This window comes from Triticum aestivum, chromosome 5B (genome assembly GCF_018294505.1).
Source record: "Triticum aestivum cultivar Chinese Spring chromosome 5B, IWGSC CS RefSeq v2.1, whole genome shotgun sequence".
Taxonomy (NCBI): Eukaryota; Viridiplantae; Streptophyta; class Magnoliopsida; order Poales; family Poaceae; genus Triticum; species Triticum aestivum.
Window position 1 is genome coordinate 312,429,818 of NC_057807.1, and position 14,527 is coordinate 312,444,344.

The 14,527-nt window shown below is 42.7% G+C and overlaps 1 protein-coding gene and 3 non-coding genes across 4 annotated transcripts; all 4 read right to left on the bottom strand.

The window, feature by feature from the left end:
* Positions 1-11,250: 11,250 nt before the first annotated feature.
* LOC123111568 (60S ribosomal protein L17-1) lies at positions 11,251-14,051 on the bottom strand. Its single transcript, XM_044532381.1, has 7 exons — positions 13,967-14,051; positions 13,830-13,866; positions 13,679-13,719; positions 11,948-12,178; positions 11,761-11,863; positions 11,602-11,669; positions 11,251-11,491 (listed from the first exon to the last, which is right to left on the bottom strand). The coding sequence occupies exons 1-7, from the start codon at positions 13,967-13,969 to the stop codon at positions 11,462-11,464; spliced, it is 513 nt and encodes a 170-aa protein (XP_044388316.1). The 5' UTR covers positions 13,970-14,051; the 3' UTR covers positions 11,251-11,461.
* On the bottom strand, positions 12,424-12,562 carry LOC123118278 (small nucleolar RNA snoR74). The gene has a single exon (XR_006457829.1). It is a non-coding gene; the product is annotated as a small nucleolar RNA snoR74 (small nucleolar RNA).
* On the bottom strand, positions 12,670-12,810 carry LOC123118277 (small nucleolar RNA snoR74). The gene has a single exon (XR_006457828.1). It is a non-coding gene; the product is annotated as a small nucleolar RNA snoR74 (small nucleolar RNA).
* On the bottom strand, positions 12,964-13,102 carry LOC123118279 (small nucleolar RNA snoR74). Its single transcript, XR_006457830.1, has one exon. It is a non-coding gene; the product is annotated as a small nucleolar RNA snoR74 (small nucleolar RNA).
* Positions 14,052-14,527: the final 476 nt, after the last annotated feature.

Here is a 14,527-nt window from a genome sequence, read left to right on the forward strand (position 1 = left end):
AGGACTACTATGAGTGATGATCGCTTGAATGATTGCTTGGTGACATTTATGGAACGGGATGTGTTCATGGAAGTAAGCGAAGATGACATAGTTGATGCTTTCATGGCAATGCAAAAACATAGAGTTACCTAGTGATGTAATTTTCTACTTGTGCTTCTTTCATGTAAGACTACTCGTATTGTAATTGAGCACATTTGAGATATATTTTGTGAACTAAATTGTCGTGAGATTTGCATTAAGCTACTCATGTTATTATTTTGCCATATTTTGTCTGACACACGGATTAGGTGGGGAAAAACAAATAGAGTGTGCACACCCTTCATTTTTTCCTGGGTCCGCCACTGGATGGCGATCCACCCCGCCAAAGGTTGCACCGCTCCACCTCACAGCAACGCAAGTCACTTACGGTGCGGTGTCAAGCCCCCAAGTGGTTAAGTGGCTATCATTTGGCAAGTGACTACCATCTCTGAGGAAAATCACCCCTAAGTGACATGGTCCAAGGACGTGTCACGCAGGCAGACGAAAAGGTGGTTGAATGGCGCGGCAAAGCTTGCCGGGCTACATCCACGACGTGACACTAAGCGGTGCAATTTAATGCACCTTATCCTATCTACATAGTTAGTTATGGTAGCACTGTGGCTATCTAATCACTTGATAATGACCGTTTTGCCATTGTGGTAACCCCTTGACCTATAAAAGGAGGGATGAGGCAACCTTAGAAAGGATTCGGACCCTTGTACACTCATACACATGTAGTTGCTCTCCCCGAGGCGACCTTGTCGGGCTTCAGTGTTGCGCGTTCGTCATGGTCCTCCATCCAATCCACCAAAGCAGGAGTAGGGTTTTATGCCTCGCGCCGGCCCAAACCTAGGTAAAAACCACTTGCATCATCATTCCCGTGTTGCTCGGCGGTGCCGCTCTTTGTGCAATGCGCCCTTCCCCCTTGCCGAACCAAAAGGATCCAATATCCCCATAGGTGATCGTGTTGAACCACGACATTGTGAAACAGGTATTTGAGAAAAACTAGAATATCCGTCAAGAAAGCAAAAGTGTGTGTGCTTAGATAATATTTCTAGCATTTGATCAATGAAAGGCAAAGGGTAATGATCTTTTCTAGTTGCTTTATTTAATTTTCTAAACTCAATTACCATTTTGTAGCCAGTAACAATTCTTTGTGGGATAAGTTCATTTTTATCATCAGGGACAATAGTAATACCTCCCTTCTTAGGGGCACAATGAACATGACTTACCCATCTACTATTAGCTATGGGATAGATTATACCTGCCTCCAGAACCTTTAATATTTCAGTTCTTGCCACTTCTTTCATCTTAGGATTCAATCATCGTTGGTAATCAACAACGGGTTTAGCATCAGGTTCCATATTAATCTTGTGCTGACAGAGAGTGGGACTAATGCCCTTAAGATCATCAAGAGTATACCCAATAGCAGCATAGTGCTTCCTCGGAATTTTTAATAATCTTTCTTCTTTATGTTCTGAAAGGTTAGCACTAATAATAACAGGATATATATTTTTCTTATCAAGATAAGCATATTTCAAAGTGTTAGGTAATTGCTTTAGTTCAAACACAACATCACCTTTAGGTGGAGGAGGTCCTCCTAGGGTTTCGATAGGCAAATTGTGTTTAAGGAGAGGTTGTTGTTCAAAGAATATTTTATCTATTTCATTTCTTTCACACAAGTGCATATCATTTTCATGGTCGAGCAAATATTTTTCTAGTGGATCAGTAGGAAGCATGGCAATAAAAGCAAGACCAATTATTTCATCTTTGCTAGGTAATTCTCTATCTCGAGGTTGTCTATGGAATTTAGAGAAATTAAACTCATGAGACTCATCACCAGAACTAACACTGACAGTTTGTTTTTCACAATCTATCTTAGCATTGACAGTGTTCAAGAAAGGTCTACCAAAGATAATGGGACAAAAGTCATATTGTGGGGAACCAAGAACTAGAAAATCAGTAGGATATTTTATTTTCCCACACAAGACTTCAACATTTTTAACAATCCCAAGTGGTGTGATGGTATCTCTATTAGCAAGTTTAATAGTAACATCTATGTCTTCTATTTCAGCACGTGCTATATCATTCATAATTTGTTGGTATAAGGTAAAAGAAATAGCACTCACACTAGCACCTAAATCACATAAACCATGATAGCAATGATCTCCTATTTTAACTGAGACAACAGGCATGCTAACCACATGTCTATGTTTATCTTTTTCATCGGGTTTGGCAATTCTAGCAGCTTCATCACAGAAGTAAATAACATGCCCATCTATATTTTCAACCAAGAGATCTTTAACCACAACAACGCTAGGTTCTACTTTAATTTGCTCAGGGGGGGGTAGGTGCTTTAATATTACTTTTGCGAACCACAGCTGATACCTTAGCATGTTCCTTTATCCTAACAAGGAAAGGTGGTTTTTCAGTATAAGCAATAGGCACAACTGGATCAACATTGTAAATGATAGTTTCATATTTTGCTATAACCGGTTCTTTAATTTCTTCTTTAATAGGTAGGTGATATTTAAACCACTTCTCCTTAGGGGGGTCAACATGAGTAGAAAATTATTCACAGAAAGAGGCCACTATCTCAGAGTCAAGTCCACATTTAGTGCTAAACTTGTGAAAAGCTTCGGTATTCATAAAAGGTTTAACACAATCAAACTCAAGCTTAATACCTGACTTTTTACCTTCGTCGAGTTCCCAATCTTCAGAGTTGCATTTAATTCTTTATAAAAGACCCCACCTAAATGCAATAGTCTTCTTCATAAAAGAATCAGCACAAGAAGTATCGAGCATGGATCGATCATTACAAGAAAGTCGAGCATAAAAATTCTGAATAATAATTCCTCTCAAGAGCTCATGATTGGGGCATGAATATAACATTGACTTAAGCCTCCACCAAGCTAGAGTGATACTTTCTCCTTCACGAGGACAATATATATATATATATATATATATATATATATATATATATATATATATATATATATATATATATAATTCCGATCACATTGAACTAGATGCATAGGATAATTTTTTTGGTGAAATTCCAATTTCAATAGATTCTAGCTCCAAGAACCAATATCATCGCATAGCCTATACCATGTCAATGCTTTTCCCTTGAAAGATAAAGGGAAAACCTTCTTCTTAACTTCCTCTTTGGGTAAACCAGCAAGCTTAAATAATCCACAAATTTTGTCCACATGTATAAGATGCATATCAGGATGTTCAGTTCTATCTCCTACATAAGGATTAGCTAGCAGTTGATCTATCATACCCGAAGGAATTTCATAACCAATATTTTCAGTAGGTGCAGTAGGTTGAGGGGCAACTAAGTGTGCTTCCAGTCAAGGTGAAGATACCATGAACAAACCCCCCAAAGGATTGTTTTCCATAGTGACAAGTGACAATAAATTTCAGCACGTAATATAAATTTTTCCTTACCGATTTCCACTTACCAAGAGCACTTCACTCCCCAGCAACGGCGCTAGAAAAGAGTCTTGATGACCCACAAGTATAGGGGATCAACTGTAGTCCTTACGATAAGTAAGAGTGTCAAACTCAACGAGGAGCAGAAGGAAATGACAAGGTTTTCAGCAAGGTAATTTCTGCAAGCACTGAAATTGTCGGTAATGAGTAGTTTGATAGTAAGATAATTTGTAACGAGCAAGTAATAGTAACGGTAAATAAAGTGCAGCAAGGTAGCTCAATCCTTTTGTGGCAAAGGACAGGCCAAAACGGTCTTTTATAAAAAGAAAAGTGTTCTTGAGGGCACATGGGAATTTCATCTAGCCACTTTCATCATGTTGGTTTGATTTGCGTTCGCGACTTTGATAATTTGATATGTGGGTGGACCGGTGCTTGGGTGTTGTTCTTACTTGAACAAACCTCCCACTTATGATTAACCCCCTCGCAAGCATCCGCAACTACGAGAAAAGTATTAAGATAATATCTAGTCGTAGCATTAAACATATGGATCCAAATCAGTCCCTTACGAAGTAGCGCATAAACTAGGGTTTAAGCTTCTATCACTCTAGCAACCCATCATCTAATAACTACTCCACAATGCATTCACTTAGGCCCAAATATGGTGAAGTGCCATGTAGTCAACGTTCACATGACACCACTAAGGGAATCACAACATACATATCATCAAAATATCGAACACATATCAAGTTCACATGATTACTTGCAACATGACTTCTCCCGTGACCTCAAGAACAAAAGTAACTACTCACAAATGATATTCATGTGCAAGATCAGATGGGGAATTAAACAGCATAATGGATCTGAACATATAAGCTTTCACCAAATAAACCATTTAGTAATCAACTACAAGATGTAATCAACACTATTAGTCACCCACAGGTACCAAACTGAGGTTCCGGTACAAAGATTGAACACAAGAGATGAACTAGGGTTTGAGATGAGATGGTGATGTTGAAGATGTTGATGAATATTGGACTCCCAAAGATGAGGTGGTTGCTGGTGATAATGATGGCTTCAATTTCCCCCTCCGAGAGGGAAGTTCCCCCGGCGGAACCGCTCCGCCAGAGGGCAAAAGTGCTCCTGCCCAAGTTCCACCTCGAAATAGCGGCGCTCTGTCCATAAAGTCATCTCCTTATTTTTTTCTAGGCAAAAAGACCTTAACTACTGGAAGATGGGCACCGGAGGTGGGCCGAGCTGGCCACAACCCAGCAGGGCGCGCTTGGGGGCCTGGCGCGCCCTGGTGTCTTCTGGTCACCAGGTGGCCCCCTCCAGTAGTTATTTGCTACAGTGTTTTTTATATATTCCAAAATAAATCTCCGTAAATTTTTAGCTCATTTGGAGATATGCAGAATAGGTATCTCTGACGTAGCTTTTTCAGGTCTAGAATTCCCGCTGCCGGTATTCCCCCGTTTCGTGTAAACCTTGCATATTATGAGAAAAAAGGCATTAGAATTACTCCATAAAGCATTATTAAGCATTAAAAACATTGTAAATAATAGTAAGAAAACATGATGCAAAATGCACGTATCATACACCAACCTTGTTGCCCTTCCGATGATGCGTGAGTAGTTTACCATGGACCTAAGGTTCCATAGCTAGTAGCTAGATGGCTTCTTCTCTCTCTCTTTGATCTTCAATACAATGTTCTCCTCGATGTTCTTGGAGATCAATTCAATGTAATCTTCTTTTGCAGTGTGTTTGTTGAGATCCAATGAATTGTGGGTCTATGATCAGATTATTTATGATTATTATTTCAGTCTTCTCTAAAATATTTTTTCATGATTAAGATAGCCTCGTATTTCTCTCTGATCTATCGATTTAGTTTAGCCAACTAGATTGATTTTTCTTGCAACGGGAGAGGTGCTTTGTGATGGGTTCAATCTTGCAGTGTCCTCACCCAGTGACAGTAGAGGCAGCAAGGCATGTATTTGTATTGTTGCCATTAAGGGTAAAAAGATGGGTTTTTTACCATATTGCTTGGATCTATCCCTCTACATCATGTCATCTTGCTTAAGGCATTACCCCGTTCTTGTTAACTTCATACACTAGATGCATGCTGGATAACGGTCGATGTGTGGAGCAATAGTAGTAGATGCAGGCAGGAGTCGGTCTACTTGTCACGCATGTGGTGCCTATATTCATGATCATTGCCTTAGATATCGTTATAACTGTACGCTTTTCTATCAATTGCTCAACAGTAATTTGTTTACCCACCATATGCTTTCTTGAAGAGAGAAACCTCTAGTGAAACCTATGGCCCCCGGGTCTATTTCCATCATATTATCTTCAGATCTATAAAACCAAGAACCCAAAAATACCTTGCTGCAATTTATTTATCTTTACTTTATTTTGTATTTTTACTTATCTTCTATACCTATCTCTATCAGATCTCACTCCTGCTAGTGACCGTGAAGGGATTGACAACCCCTTTTTCACGTTGTGTGCAAGTGTTTGTTAGTTTGTGCAGGTGCATCTATTGGAGACTTGTGTGTTCTTCCTACTAGATTGATACCTTGGTTCTTAACTGAGGGAAATACTTATTCTACTTTGCTTCATCACCCTTTCCTCTTCAAGGGAAAAATCAACGCAAGCTCAAGAAGTAGCAGACACTCCCTCACAGTTATTTCGACCGTCGGTGATAGTCGCTTCCCCTCCATCTCTCGTGCATTACCATGGTATATCACGAGCAGAAGGAAGAGGAAGCGACCCCCATGACAATAGTCAGGATTCTTCCTCTCTGATATTTCGACAGTATATGGTGGACACTCAAGTAGCATCGCCAGACTAAAAGTCAACCTGTGAGATTAATCAACACTCCGGCTAAAATAGGTGAGTCGGAGTAATAGATAGACCATCTTAATTTACTCACTGGATGACTATCGAGGATGTCGGTGATCTTCTGGGTGTCATCGAGCGGCACATCGGTGATCTTTCCTCCACCAAAATAAAATAACTATATGAGTTATGCTTGATATGCTATGAAAATCTTTATTATTATTCATCACGGGTTTACTTTCGGTTTGTCGAGTCTCCCTTGAAAACTCTCATCTCACGTGGTGTATATGATGGGCACTCCCTCTCTGATATATTCGACCGCCGGTGATGGTAGCTCCTCCATTCGTTCCCGAGTGCATTACACCAAAATGTCTAGCACATGGGAACGAAGGAGAAGCTACCCCCACAACAACAGTCGGGATTCTTCTTTCTCTCTCATATATGATGGACACTCCCTCACTGAATTTTTAACCATCGGTGATGGTCACTACTCCTCCTTCCCCTAGTGCATAACATAGGTCTAGCACAAGGAGAAGAAGGAGAAGTGACCCCCATGACAACAGTCGGCATTCTTCTTCTCTCATATATGGTGGACACTCTCCCTCACTATTTTTTTTGACTGTCATGTATGGAGCCCCGACAGACATAAAGTCAACCCAAAATGTCGTTTAGTTCTCTTTCCGGCAAATCCAAGGCACTCGACATTTCCTACATTCTAGCACAAACCATGCTAAATTTCACGGAAAAATCCGGCATGACCTTTGCTAAAAAGGACATATCGAGCGCCTAAAAATTTTGTCGGAACGGAAATTAATCAACACTCCGACAAAACATAGGCCACTCAGAGGTGTTCTCTGCATTGATAATGAAACAAAAGTGCATATAACAGGGAGTAGCCTCACGGATACTTTCTCAAAAAAAACTAGCTTCATCACACTATCACAGCTACTCATTTACTATTCTACTACATCTATGAAAACATGTACATCATCATCGACATCAACGACATGGGGATTTGGCTGGTCTCACCTCGAGGTCGGAGGGGGTCGGTGACAGGGACGACGGCGGGGATGATGCAGGGGCTCCTTGATTTCTGCAAAAACAAATATAAACAAAAGCATTATTATCCTGATTTTAGGACTTAGTGAAAACCTATAAGCTATCAACTAAACATTATTATGCTGATTCAAAAGACCTACATTTACTAAAAAATTATAAAACTAGTTTTTTAATAAAAAATTGTGTTACCAAATATACCCTAATTCTAACCCTAACAGCGATCCATCCATCCATCTATCTATCCAAAGCATTACTAAAAAAACCTAGTTTAATCCATTTGTCTATCCATCTATCTATCCAAGCATTACAAAAAATAACTAATTTCATCCACCCATTTATGCAATGCAGGAGGGAGGGATGGAGGTCGAGGGTCCGAGGAGATGGTGGGAGGGAGGGAGGAATGGTGGTGGGAGGGATGGAGGAGGGAGGACGGTCAGAGAGAAAGAGACATACCGGGGGACGACGACGGCAGCAGCGGGTGGCCAATGCGGCGGGCGGCGGCAGCAGTGGCGGGCGCCGATGCATTGCGACAACGGCCTGCATCAATGGGGATGGATGGAGGGTGGAGAGGGAGAGTGAGGGCCGCGCGCGGGTGAAGATAAGTTAGATATGCGCTAGTACTATTCTCTTAGCAGTAGCGCGTTATCTCGAAAGGCGCTACTACTATACCTAGCCTGTCAGCAACGGTGTGGCCATAATAGTCGTATCGCGTTTTCGTGGAGCCGCGCTACTGCTATGTAGATAGCAGTAGTGCCCTTGGTAACCACGTGCTACTATTAATTATTAGTAGTGCCACTTTATAACCAATGCTACTGATAAGCCTCCATGTATAAGGTTTTTCCTAGTAGTGATACTTCTCTCCATCGGCGACGGTTGCTATTTCTAGTGCGCTGGTCCTCTAGGGCCTTAGCACGATGACTTTTTGATTTTCTACTACAACAAGTTTGGCCCGGTGAAGGGAGGGCAATGAAGGTGGCGTGCCTTCTGCTGACTTCACTACTTGTAGTCGTCGCTAGGTGGTCCATGGACATAAATATAATTTTAGCTCACATGTTTTCATTGCAATCTCTCTTGGTTCTGAGACTGGCTCCTAGTGGAGCATCTATATTAAGCATGGCGAAGTCATCCATCCAATGACATCTCAAGTTAGCTTAGACGGTAGATGCCTATTATGGGTTTATCATCATGCGCAAGGGGGCGTCAGAAACATTTGGCCATGCACTCATTGAAGTAATTTCATCGACAATGTAGTTGCCAAGGATGCATGTTGTCTTTATGTAGTAAATTTGTGAACCTTTTGCTAACAATATGCTCTGATGATTTTTGCTCTAGCTTGATGAAAAACAATATTTAGTTCAGCTCTAAGAGGCTTGATTGCACATCTCGCGTCAGCCGAATGATAGCTCCTAGCCATCATCCGTCTCAACGACTGCCAAATGCACATCGTCAGTGCCGTTGCTTGTCCTGATCCCCATCCACGCCTTCCCTACCGTAACACCCGCAGTTCCATCCGCAAACACCCGTTCGCAGCATGATGGTGCCTCCGCGACTCGCAGCACCACCATGTCGCGTATCTCCCTTCGTTCCTAAATATTTGTCTTTTTAAAGATTTCAAATAGACTATTACATACGAATGTATATAGACATATTTTAGAGCAGTCTCATAGCATGCCGAGGAAGTGACCATGTCGCGTATCTTCGGCAGCGGTTGCGGAGCAGCCCTGCCCGCGCCAATGAGTTGCTTAAACTGGAACTGCCGGGGGCTTGGGAACCCAGCGGCAGTTTGTGAGCTTCGCAATATTGTGAAGCAAGAAGGGCCTAGTCTCCTCTTTGTGATGGAGTCAAAGATCTCGGCTAACCGAGTGGAAAGCCTGCAGAACCAACTCGGTTTTTTGGGGTGTTTTGCGGTAAATAGTAATGGTCTAAGTGGTGGGATTGGTATGTTTTGGTCGGCTGATGTTGAAGTTGAGTTAAAAAACTATAGCTCGAGCCATATTGATTTGTTGGTCAGGAAGAATGCCCGAGACTCAAAAGGGTGGAGGGTCACTGGTTTCTATGGGGCTCCGCGAGTGGAGGAGAGACACCATAGCTGGAGATTCCTTCGCACTCTCTTTGCTGTGAAACACGAAGCTTGGCTTTGTGTTGGTGACTTTAATGAAACTATGTTTGCTACTAAACATTTCTCGCGTGCGATTCGGCCGGAATGGCAAATGAGGGCGTTCAGAGAAGCTCTGGAAGATTGCTTGCTTATAGATCTGGGATGGACGGGAGCGGAGTATACTTGGTAACGGGCAAGGTGGTGAGCAAAATGTAAAAGCCAGAATTGACAGGGGTTGTGGAAACCTCCAGCTCATTCAGTTATTCCCGCATACTTTGGTTCGTCATATTAGTACCACAGAGTCTGACCACTGCTTTGTGTTGGTCGATCTGCGGGAGAATCTGAGGGAACCGCGGCATCGGACTGCCCGTCAGTTCAGGTATGAATATGTGTGGCAAGCCCACTCCGAGTATGACCAGCTAGTTCTGAATGAATGGAAAAAAGGTGCCGGCCAGTCAGGCTTGGCGGGTGTGGTTAGTGCTCTGCAAGACATGCAACGTAAACTCTCCACTTGGGGCGCAAAAGAATTTGGGTGTCTGACCCAGAAAGTTTGCAAATTACGAGTAACGAGCTGTTGTCAAACAGCTACGGGAGGCACTTAGACAAGAAGAGATCTGGATGAGGCAGCGATCCAGAGTACCTTATCTCAGAGAGGGTGACCAGAATACAGGGTATTTCCATGCCCAAGCTGCCCAACGAAAACATATGAACAAGATCGAGCATTTGGAGAGGGCAGATGGATACACGTGTCAAACACCGGAGGAGAACCATGCAGAAGTCCAAGGGTTCTTTCAGGCTTTGTACACTTCCCAGGGTTTTAATCCGATGGATGAGCTTCTCAACCTTGTTCCCCCCAAGGTGACTGATCAAAATGAATGAACGTTTGGATATGCCGATTACGGCTGAGGAGGTCGGGGCGGCGCTCTTTCAGATGGCGCCGTCAAAAGCACCGAGGGTGGATCGTTTTACGGCGGGGTTTTTTCAGCGGCACTGGTCGCTTCTGCAAGATGATATAATTCCGGTTGTCTTGGATTTCTTAAATGGTGGAGCTCTACCTTGCGGGATGAATGACACATCTATCACTTTGATTCCGAAGGTACGATATCTGCAGCGAATATCTCAGTATCGGCCTATATCTCTATGTCCTGTGTTATACAAAATTGCTTCAAAATGCATTACCAACAGGTTAAGGGAGTTTATGGGTGAGATCATTAGTGAAGAACAGAGTGCGTTTGATCCTGGACGCCTCATCACTGATAATGTTCTTGTTGCTTATGAAAGTGTCCATGCAATGAGAAGAAGAAAGAAGGGGAAGAATAGTGTTTGTGCAGTGAAACTCGACATGATGAAAGCATACGATAGGGTAGAATGGCATTATTTGGAGGCTATGTTAAGGTTGGGTTTTAGCTCAAGCTTTGTGAGACTGATCATGAATTGTGTCACTTCTGTCAGATTTTCTGTTCATGTTAATGGAGAATTATTACCATACTTTACGCCTTCAAGAGGCTTGCGGTGCCGGCCGTAGAGCCAACGAGGTCCTGCGTTGCAGCACCAAAGCTCCGTGTGGCGGCACCGGGGGAAGGTGTGTGAGCCCTTCGTCGCAGCTGTTGGAACGACGTCGTCTCTGAACAAAGCAGTAGCTGAGCGTTCTCCAAAGGTTAAATACACAGCGCGGTTTAAGGATCTGTTTTGTGGTTTTGGGCGATTTTTTAGAAGGAATTTATGCGTTCCATCAACCAAGTTATATAATGATGCGGGATAGCATAACGTAGGGATCATTTGACAGATCAAACAGGAGTTGCTAATAGCAAACTAGCACTCATACGATGAAAAATATTCCAAAACACAACCAGATTGAATCCAGTACATGAGACGATCATCAAAAGGTTTCACAAAGTATGAGCTAGCAGTATTTAGACGACAGATAACAGGCCAAAAATTTCGACTCAGCCAGACCAGATGCTACAAACTGCTCTAACGAATAGGCAGATAGGTTATGTAGACCTTCCTTCTCTAGGCCTTCCTGGCAATCTGGGACTCAGCCTGCACAAACAAAGATCAAAGAATTTTAGGCCGCCTCAAAACAACACATAGAGCATCACAAAAACAGAACGAGCAGTAGCTGAGCAATGATAAATGGAAAGAATACACACCTCCTTCTTCACCGGCTCTTCCTTCTCCGACAAGATCAGCTCAATGTGGCATGGGTTGGACATGTAGGCTGCAGCAAGGTAGTGGGAGCCATGAGCAATTTTCAAAGATTGCCTGAAACATTACCCACTAAGATAGAGCGGGTGTTTCAACAAACTTACGGTTGATGCGTCCATGGGCACGGTAGGTCCGGCGCCGCTGCTTCTGGGCCTGGTTCACTTGGATGTGTGAAATGTAGAGAGCATCAACATCAAGACCTTTCACCTGTAGAGCAGATACTGGAGTTATAAAAAGCTGACAAGTTATCACGGACTTGTAAACTTCGGCAGTGATGGTAAGATAAAGGACCTCAGCATTGCTCTCAGCATTCTTTAGAAGATCCAGAACGAACTTAGCAGACTTGGCAGGCCAGCGTCCCTGACCATTGGGCTGACGGTTCTTCACCTGGGCTGTGCGTCCAACACCACGGCAGTACCTCCGGAAGGGGATGGCTTGCTTGTGTGCCAACACATCCTCAAGGTACCTCTTGGCCTTGTTGAGCGACATCTTCCTCAGGGCAAACGCTGTTTCCCTAGTGTTCTGCAATTCCAAACATCGAGGTTAGAAAACCAACACTGGTAGCTTTACAACAATGAGAGTTAGGCAGATCAGATAATACACCAAACATCAATGAGCAGGCAGCTTTCTATCTTTTAAGGTTCAAAAAATGAGCTAAGTATAACTCCAAGCTCAACTTAACTAACAAGGACACCATGCGTTGGGCAAGAACACAAAAAAGAAGTAATCTGACATTGAACCACAGATCAATAAAAGTCTGAATAACAAAATGTGCCATCGTTTATTGAACCAATAGACATAAAACACAAAGTACTGTGTCCAATGGTTCACCCAAGAACAATAATCATAATGTTCCTAAAGCTTACGGGGATACTGCTTATAAAGAGCAAAGCATCCTGCTTTTTTTTCTTTAGGGTAACAACAAAAGAAGCAGCTCCAGACAACAGCAGGTAACTCGTTACCTCAAAACAGTGAGGTTACCAGTCAACCACAAAAAAGTTGACATTACCAAGGAATGTGTCTTCGTTTACTGAACCAATAGACATAAAACACAAAGTACTGTGTCCATCGGTTCACCCAATAACAATGACAATGTGATCTTCCTAAAGTTTACGGGGACACTGCTTATAGAGAGCAAAGCATCCTGCTTTTTTTACTTTAGGGTGATAGCAAAAGATGATTCAGAACAATAGCTGACTAACAACCAGGAGTGAACTGTATCCATAGCTTGGTGAAAGTAGGCATTTGTTGTGGCATATTCAACAACAAACACAACACTTAACAGTGAAATGCGTATAATTGACATAAAATGTGCCATCATTTACTGAACCAATAGACATAAAACACAAAGTACTGTGTCCACTGGTTCACCCAAAAACAATGAAAATGATATTCCTAGAGATTACGGGGACACTGCTTATAGAAAGCAAAGCATCCTGCTTTTTTCTTTAGGATGCAAATGAAAGAAGCTCAGACACAATATATGCAACTAAGCTCAATACAAATAACTAGGATTTTCTAAATTTGTATACACCAGAACAAGATTTCCAACCAGAAAAACTGATACAGACTGCTAGCTACCACAGATGCTGCACTTGATTTCAAGTTTCAAATGACCACATTTTCCTGAGTCTAGAGGATACTGTTTAACTGATAAACAACACCCTGCTTACTAAAAAACTGTATCAGGTGGTACATTAGAGGAACTGATACTACCAATCACTAGCTAGTTCATTGCATACCAAACATTGCATTTCGGGAAATGGTGGCTGCAGCCAAATCGATTAGATTGTTCTTCAAACTAAACTTTAACTACAGCCCTAAAGCTTGTTGACCAAAATAAATACAAGAACTAACGCACTAAAGATACCACTACAACAGATAAATGCGCAACACATGGGAGAACAGCTATCCTTCTGACGATAGGCTTTCAAACTTAAAGTTCACAACAAGGAGAATGACTAAGACATTCACTGCAAGATCCGTTGAATAGCGTTATAGGGATTAGACTCGGGAGCTCACCTTGAAATGAACACGCAGGTCCCGGCCCATGGCCTTGGCGGCTGCAAGAATCAAGGGAGAATGAACACATGAGTAACCCGCAGATCTGCGGAAATCATCAAACGACACGGCGTAAGCAAATCGATTCGTCTCCTCCAGCAAGGGAACTTACACTTGGTGGGATTGGCGGGATCCGTCGAGTACTTCACCTGAAAAGCAAGAACGAGAAACGAACCACACGGAGTCAGAGCAAAGCCAAGGAACATAGACGCTGGGGAAACGGGCGTGAGAGGGGGAGAGAGAACTAACCATGGCTGCGGCGGTGCAGTAGAGAAGGCAGCGGCGGCGGCGAGAGCGAGGGGTTGTGAAGGTTTGGGGAAGCGGTCATTTATATAGGAGCATCGAGACCTAGAAGCAAAACCCTATCGGGCTTCGAATGGGCCAATCTGTGGTCGCGGGGTCTAAAGGGTCGAGTATGAAGCCCAGTTACAAACAGTAGGCTGAAGCCCAGCCCAGAGACCAGACCAGCAGACCCGAGATTCGCTGTCCTCTTCTTCTTTTTTTCCTTTTTTCGTGTGCAATTCAGCGAGCTTTATTCACAAAATGCATCTATATCTGTACCAATATAAAAATACCTTAAGGGGCAGATCCTACTAATATCTTATAAGTAAATTCGTGCCTCTCATGGTAGGAAAAACATCTTTTTTCCTTTCTACGAGGGGCACGACCGTGCATCACGCGTAAGCAAATTCGTGCATCTCATGGTAGGAAAAAAAACGCGTTTTTTCCTTTGTAAGAGGCAGGGTCGTGCCTCTCATGTAAGAAAATATACGCCTCCACGAGAAGTAAATCTGTGCCTCCCGTGGAAGG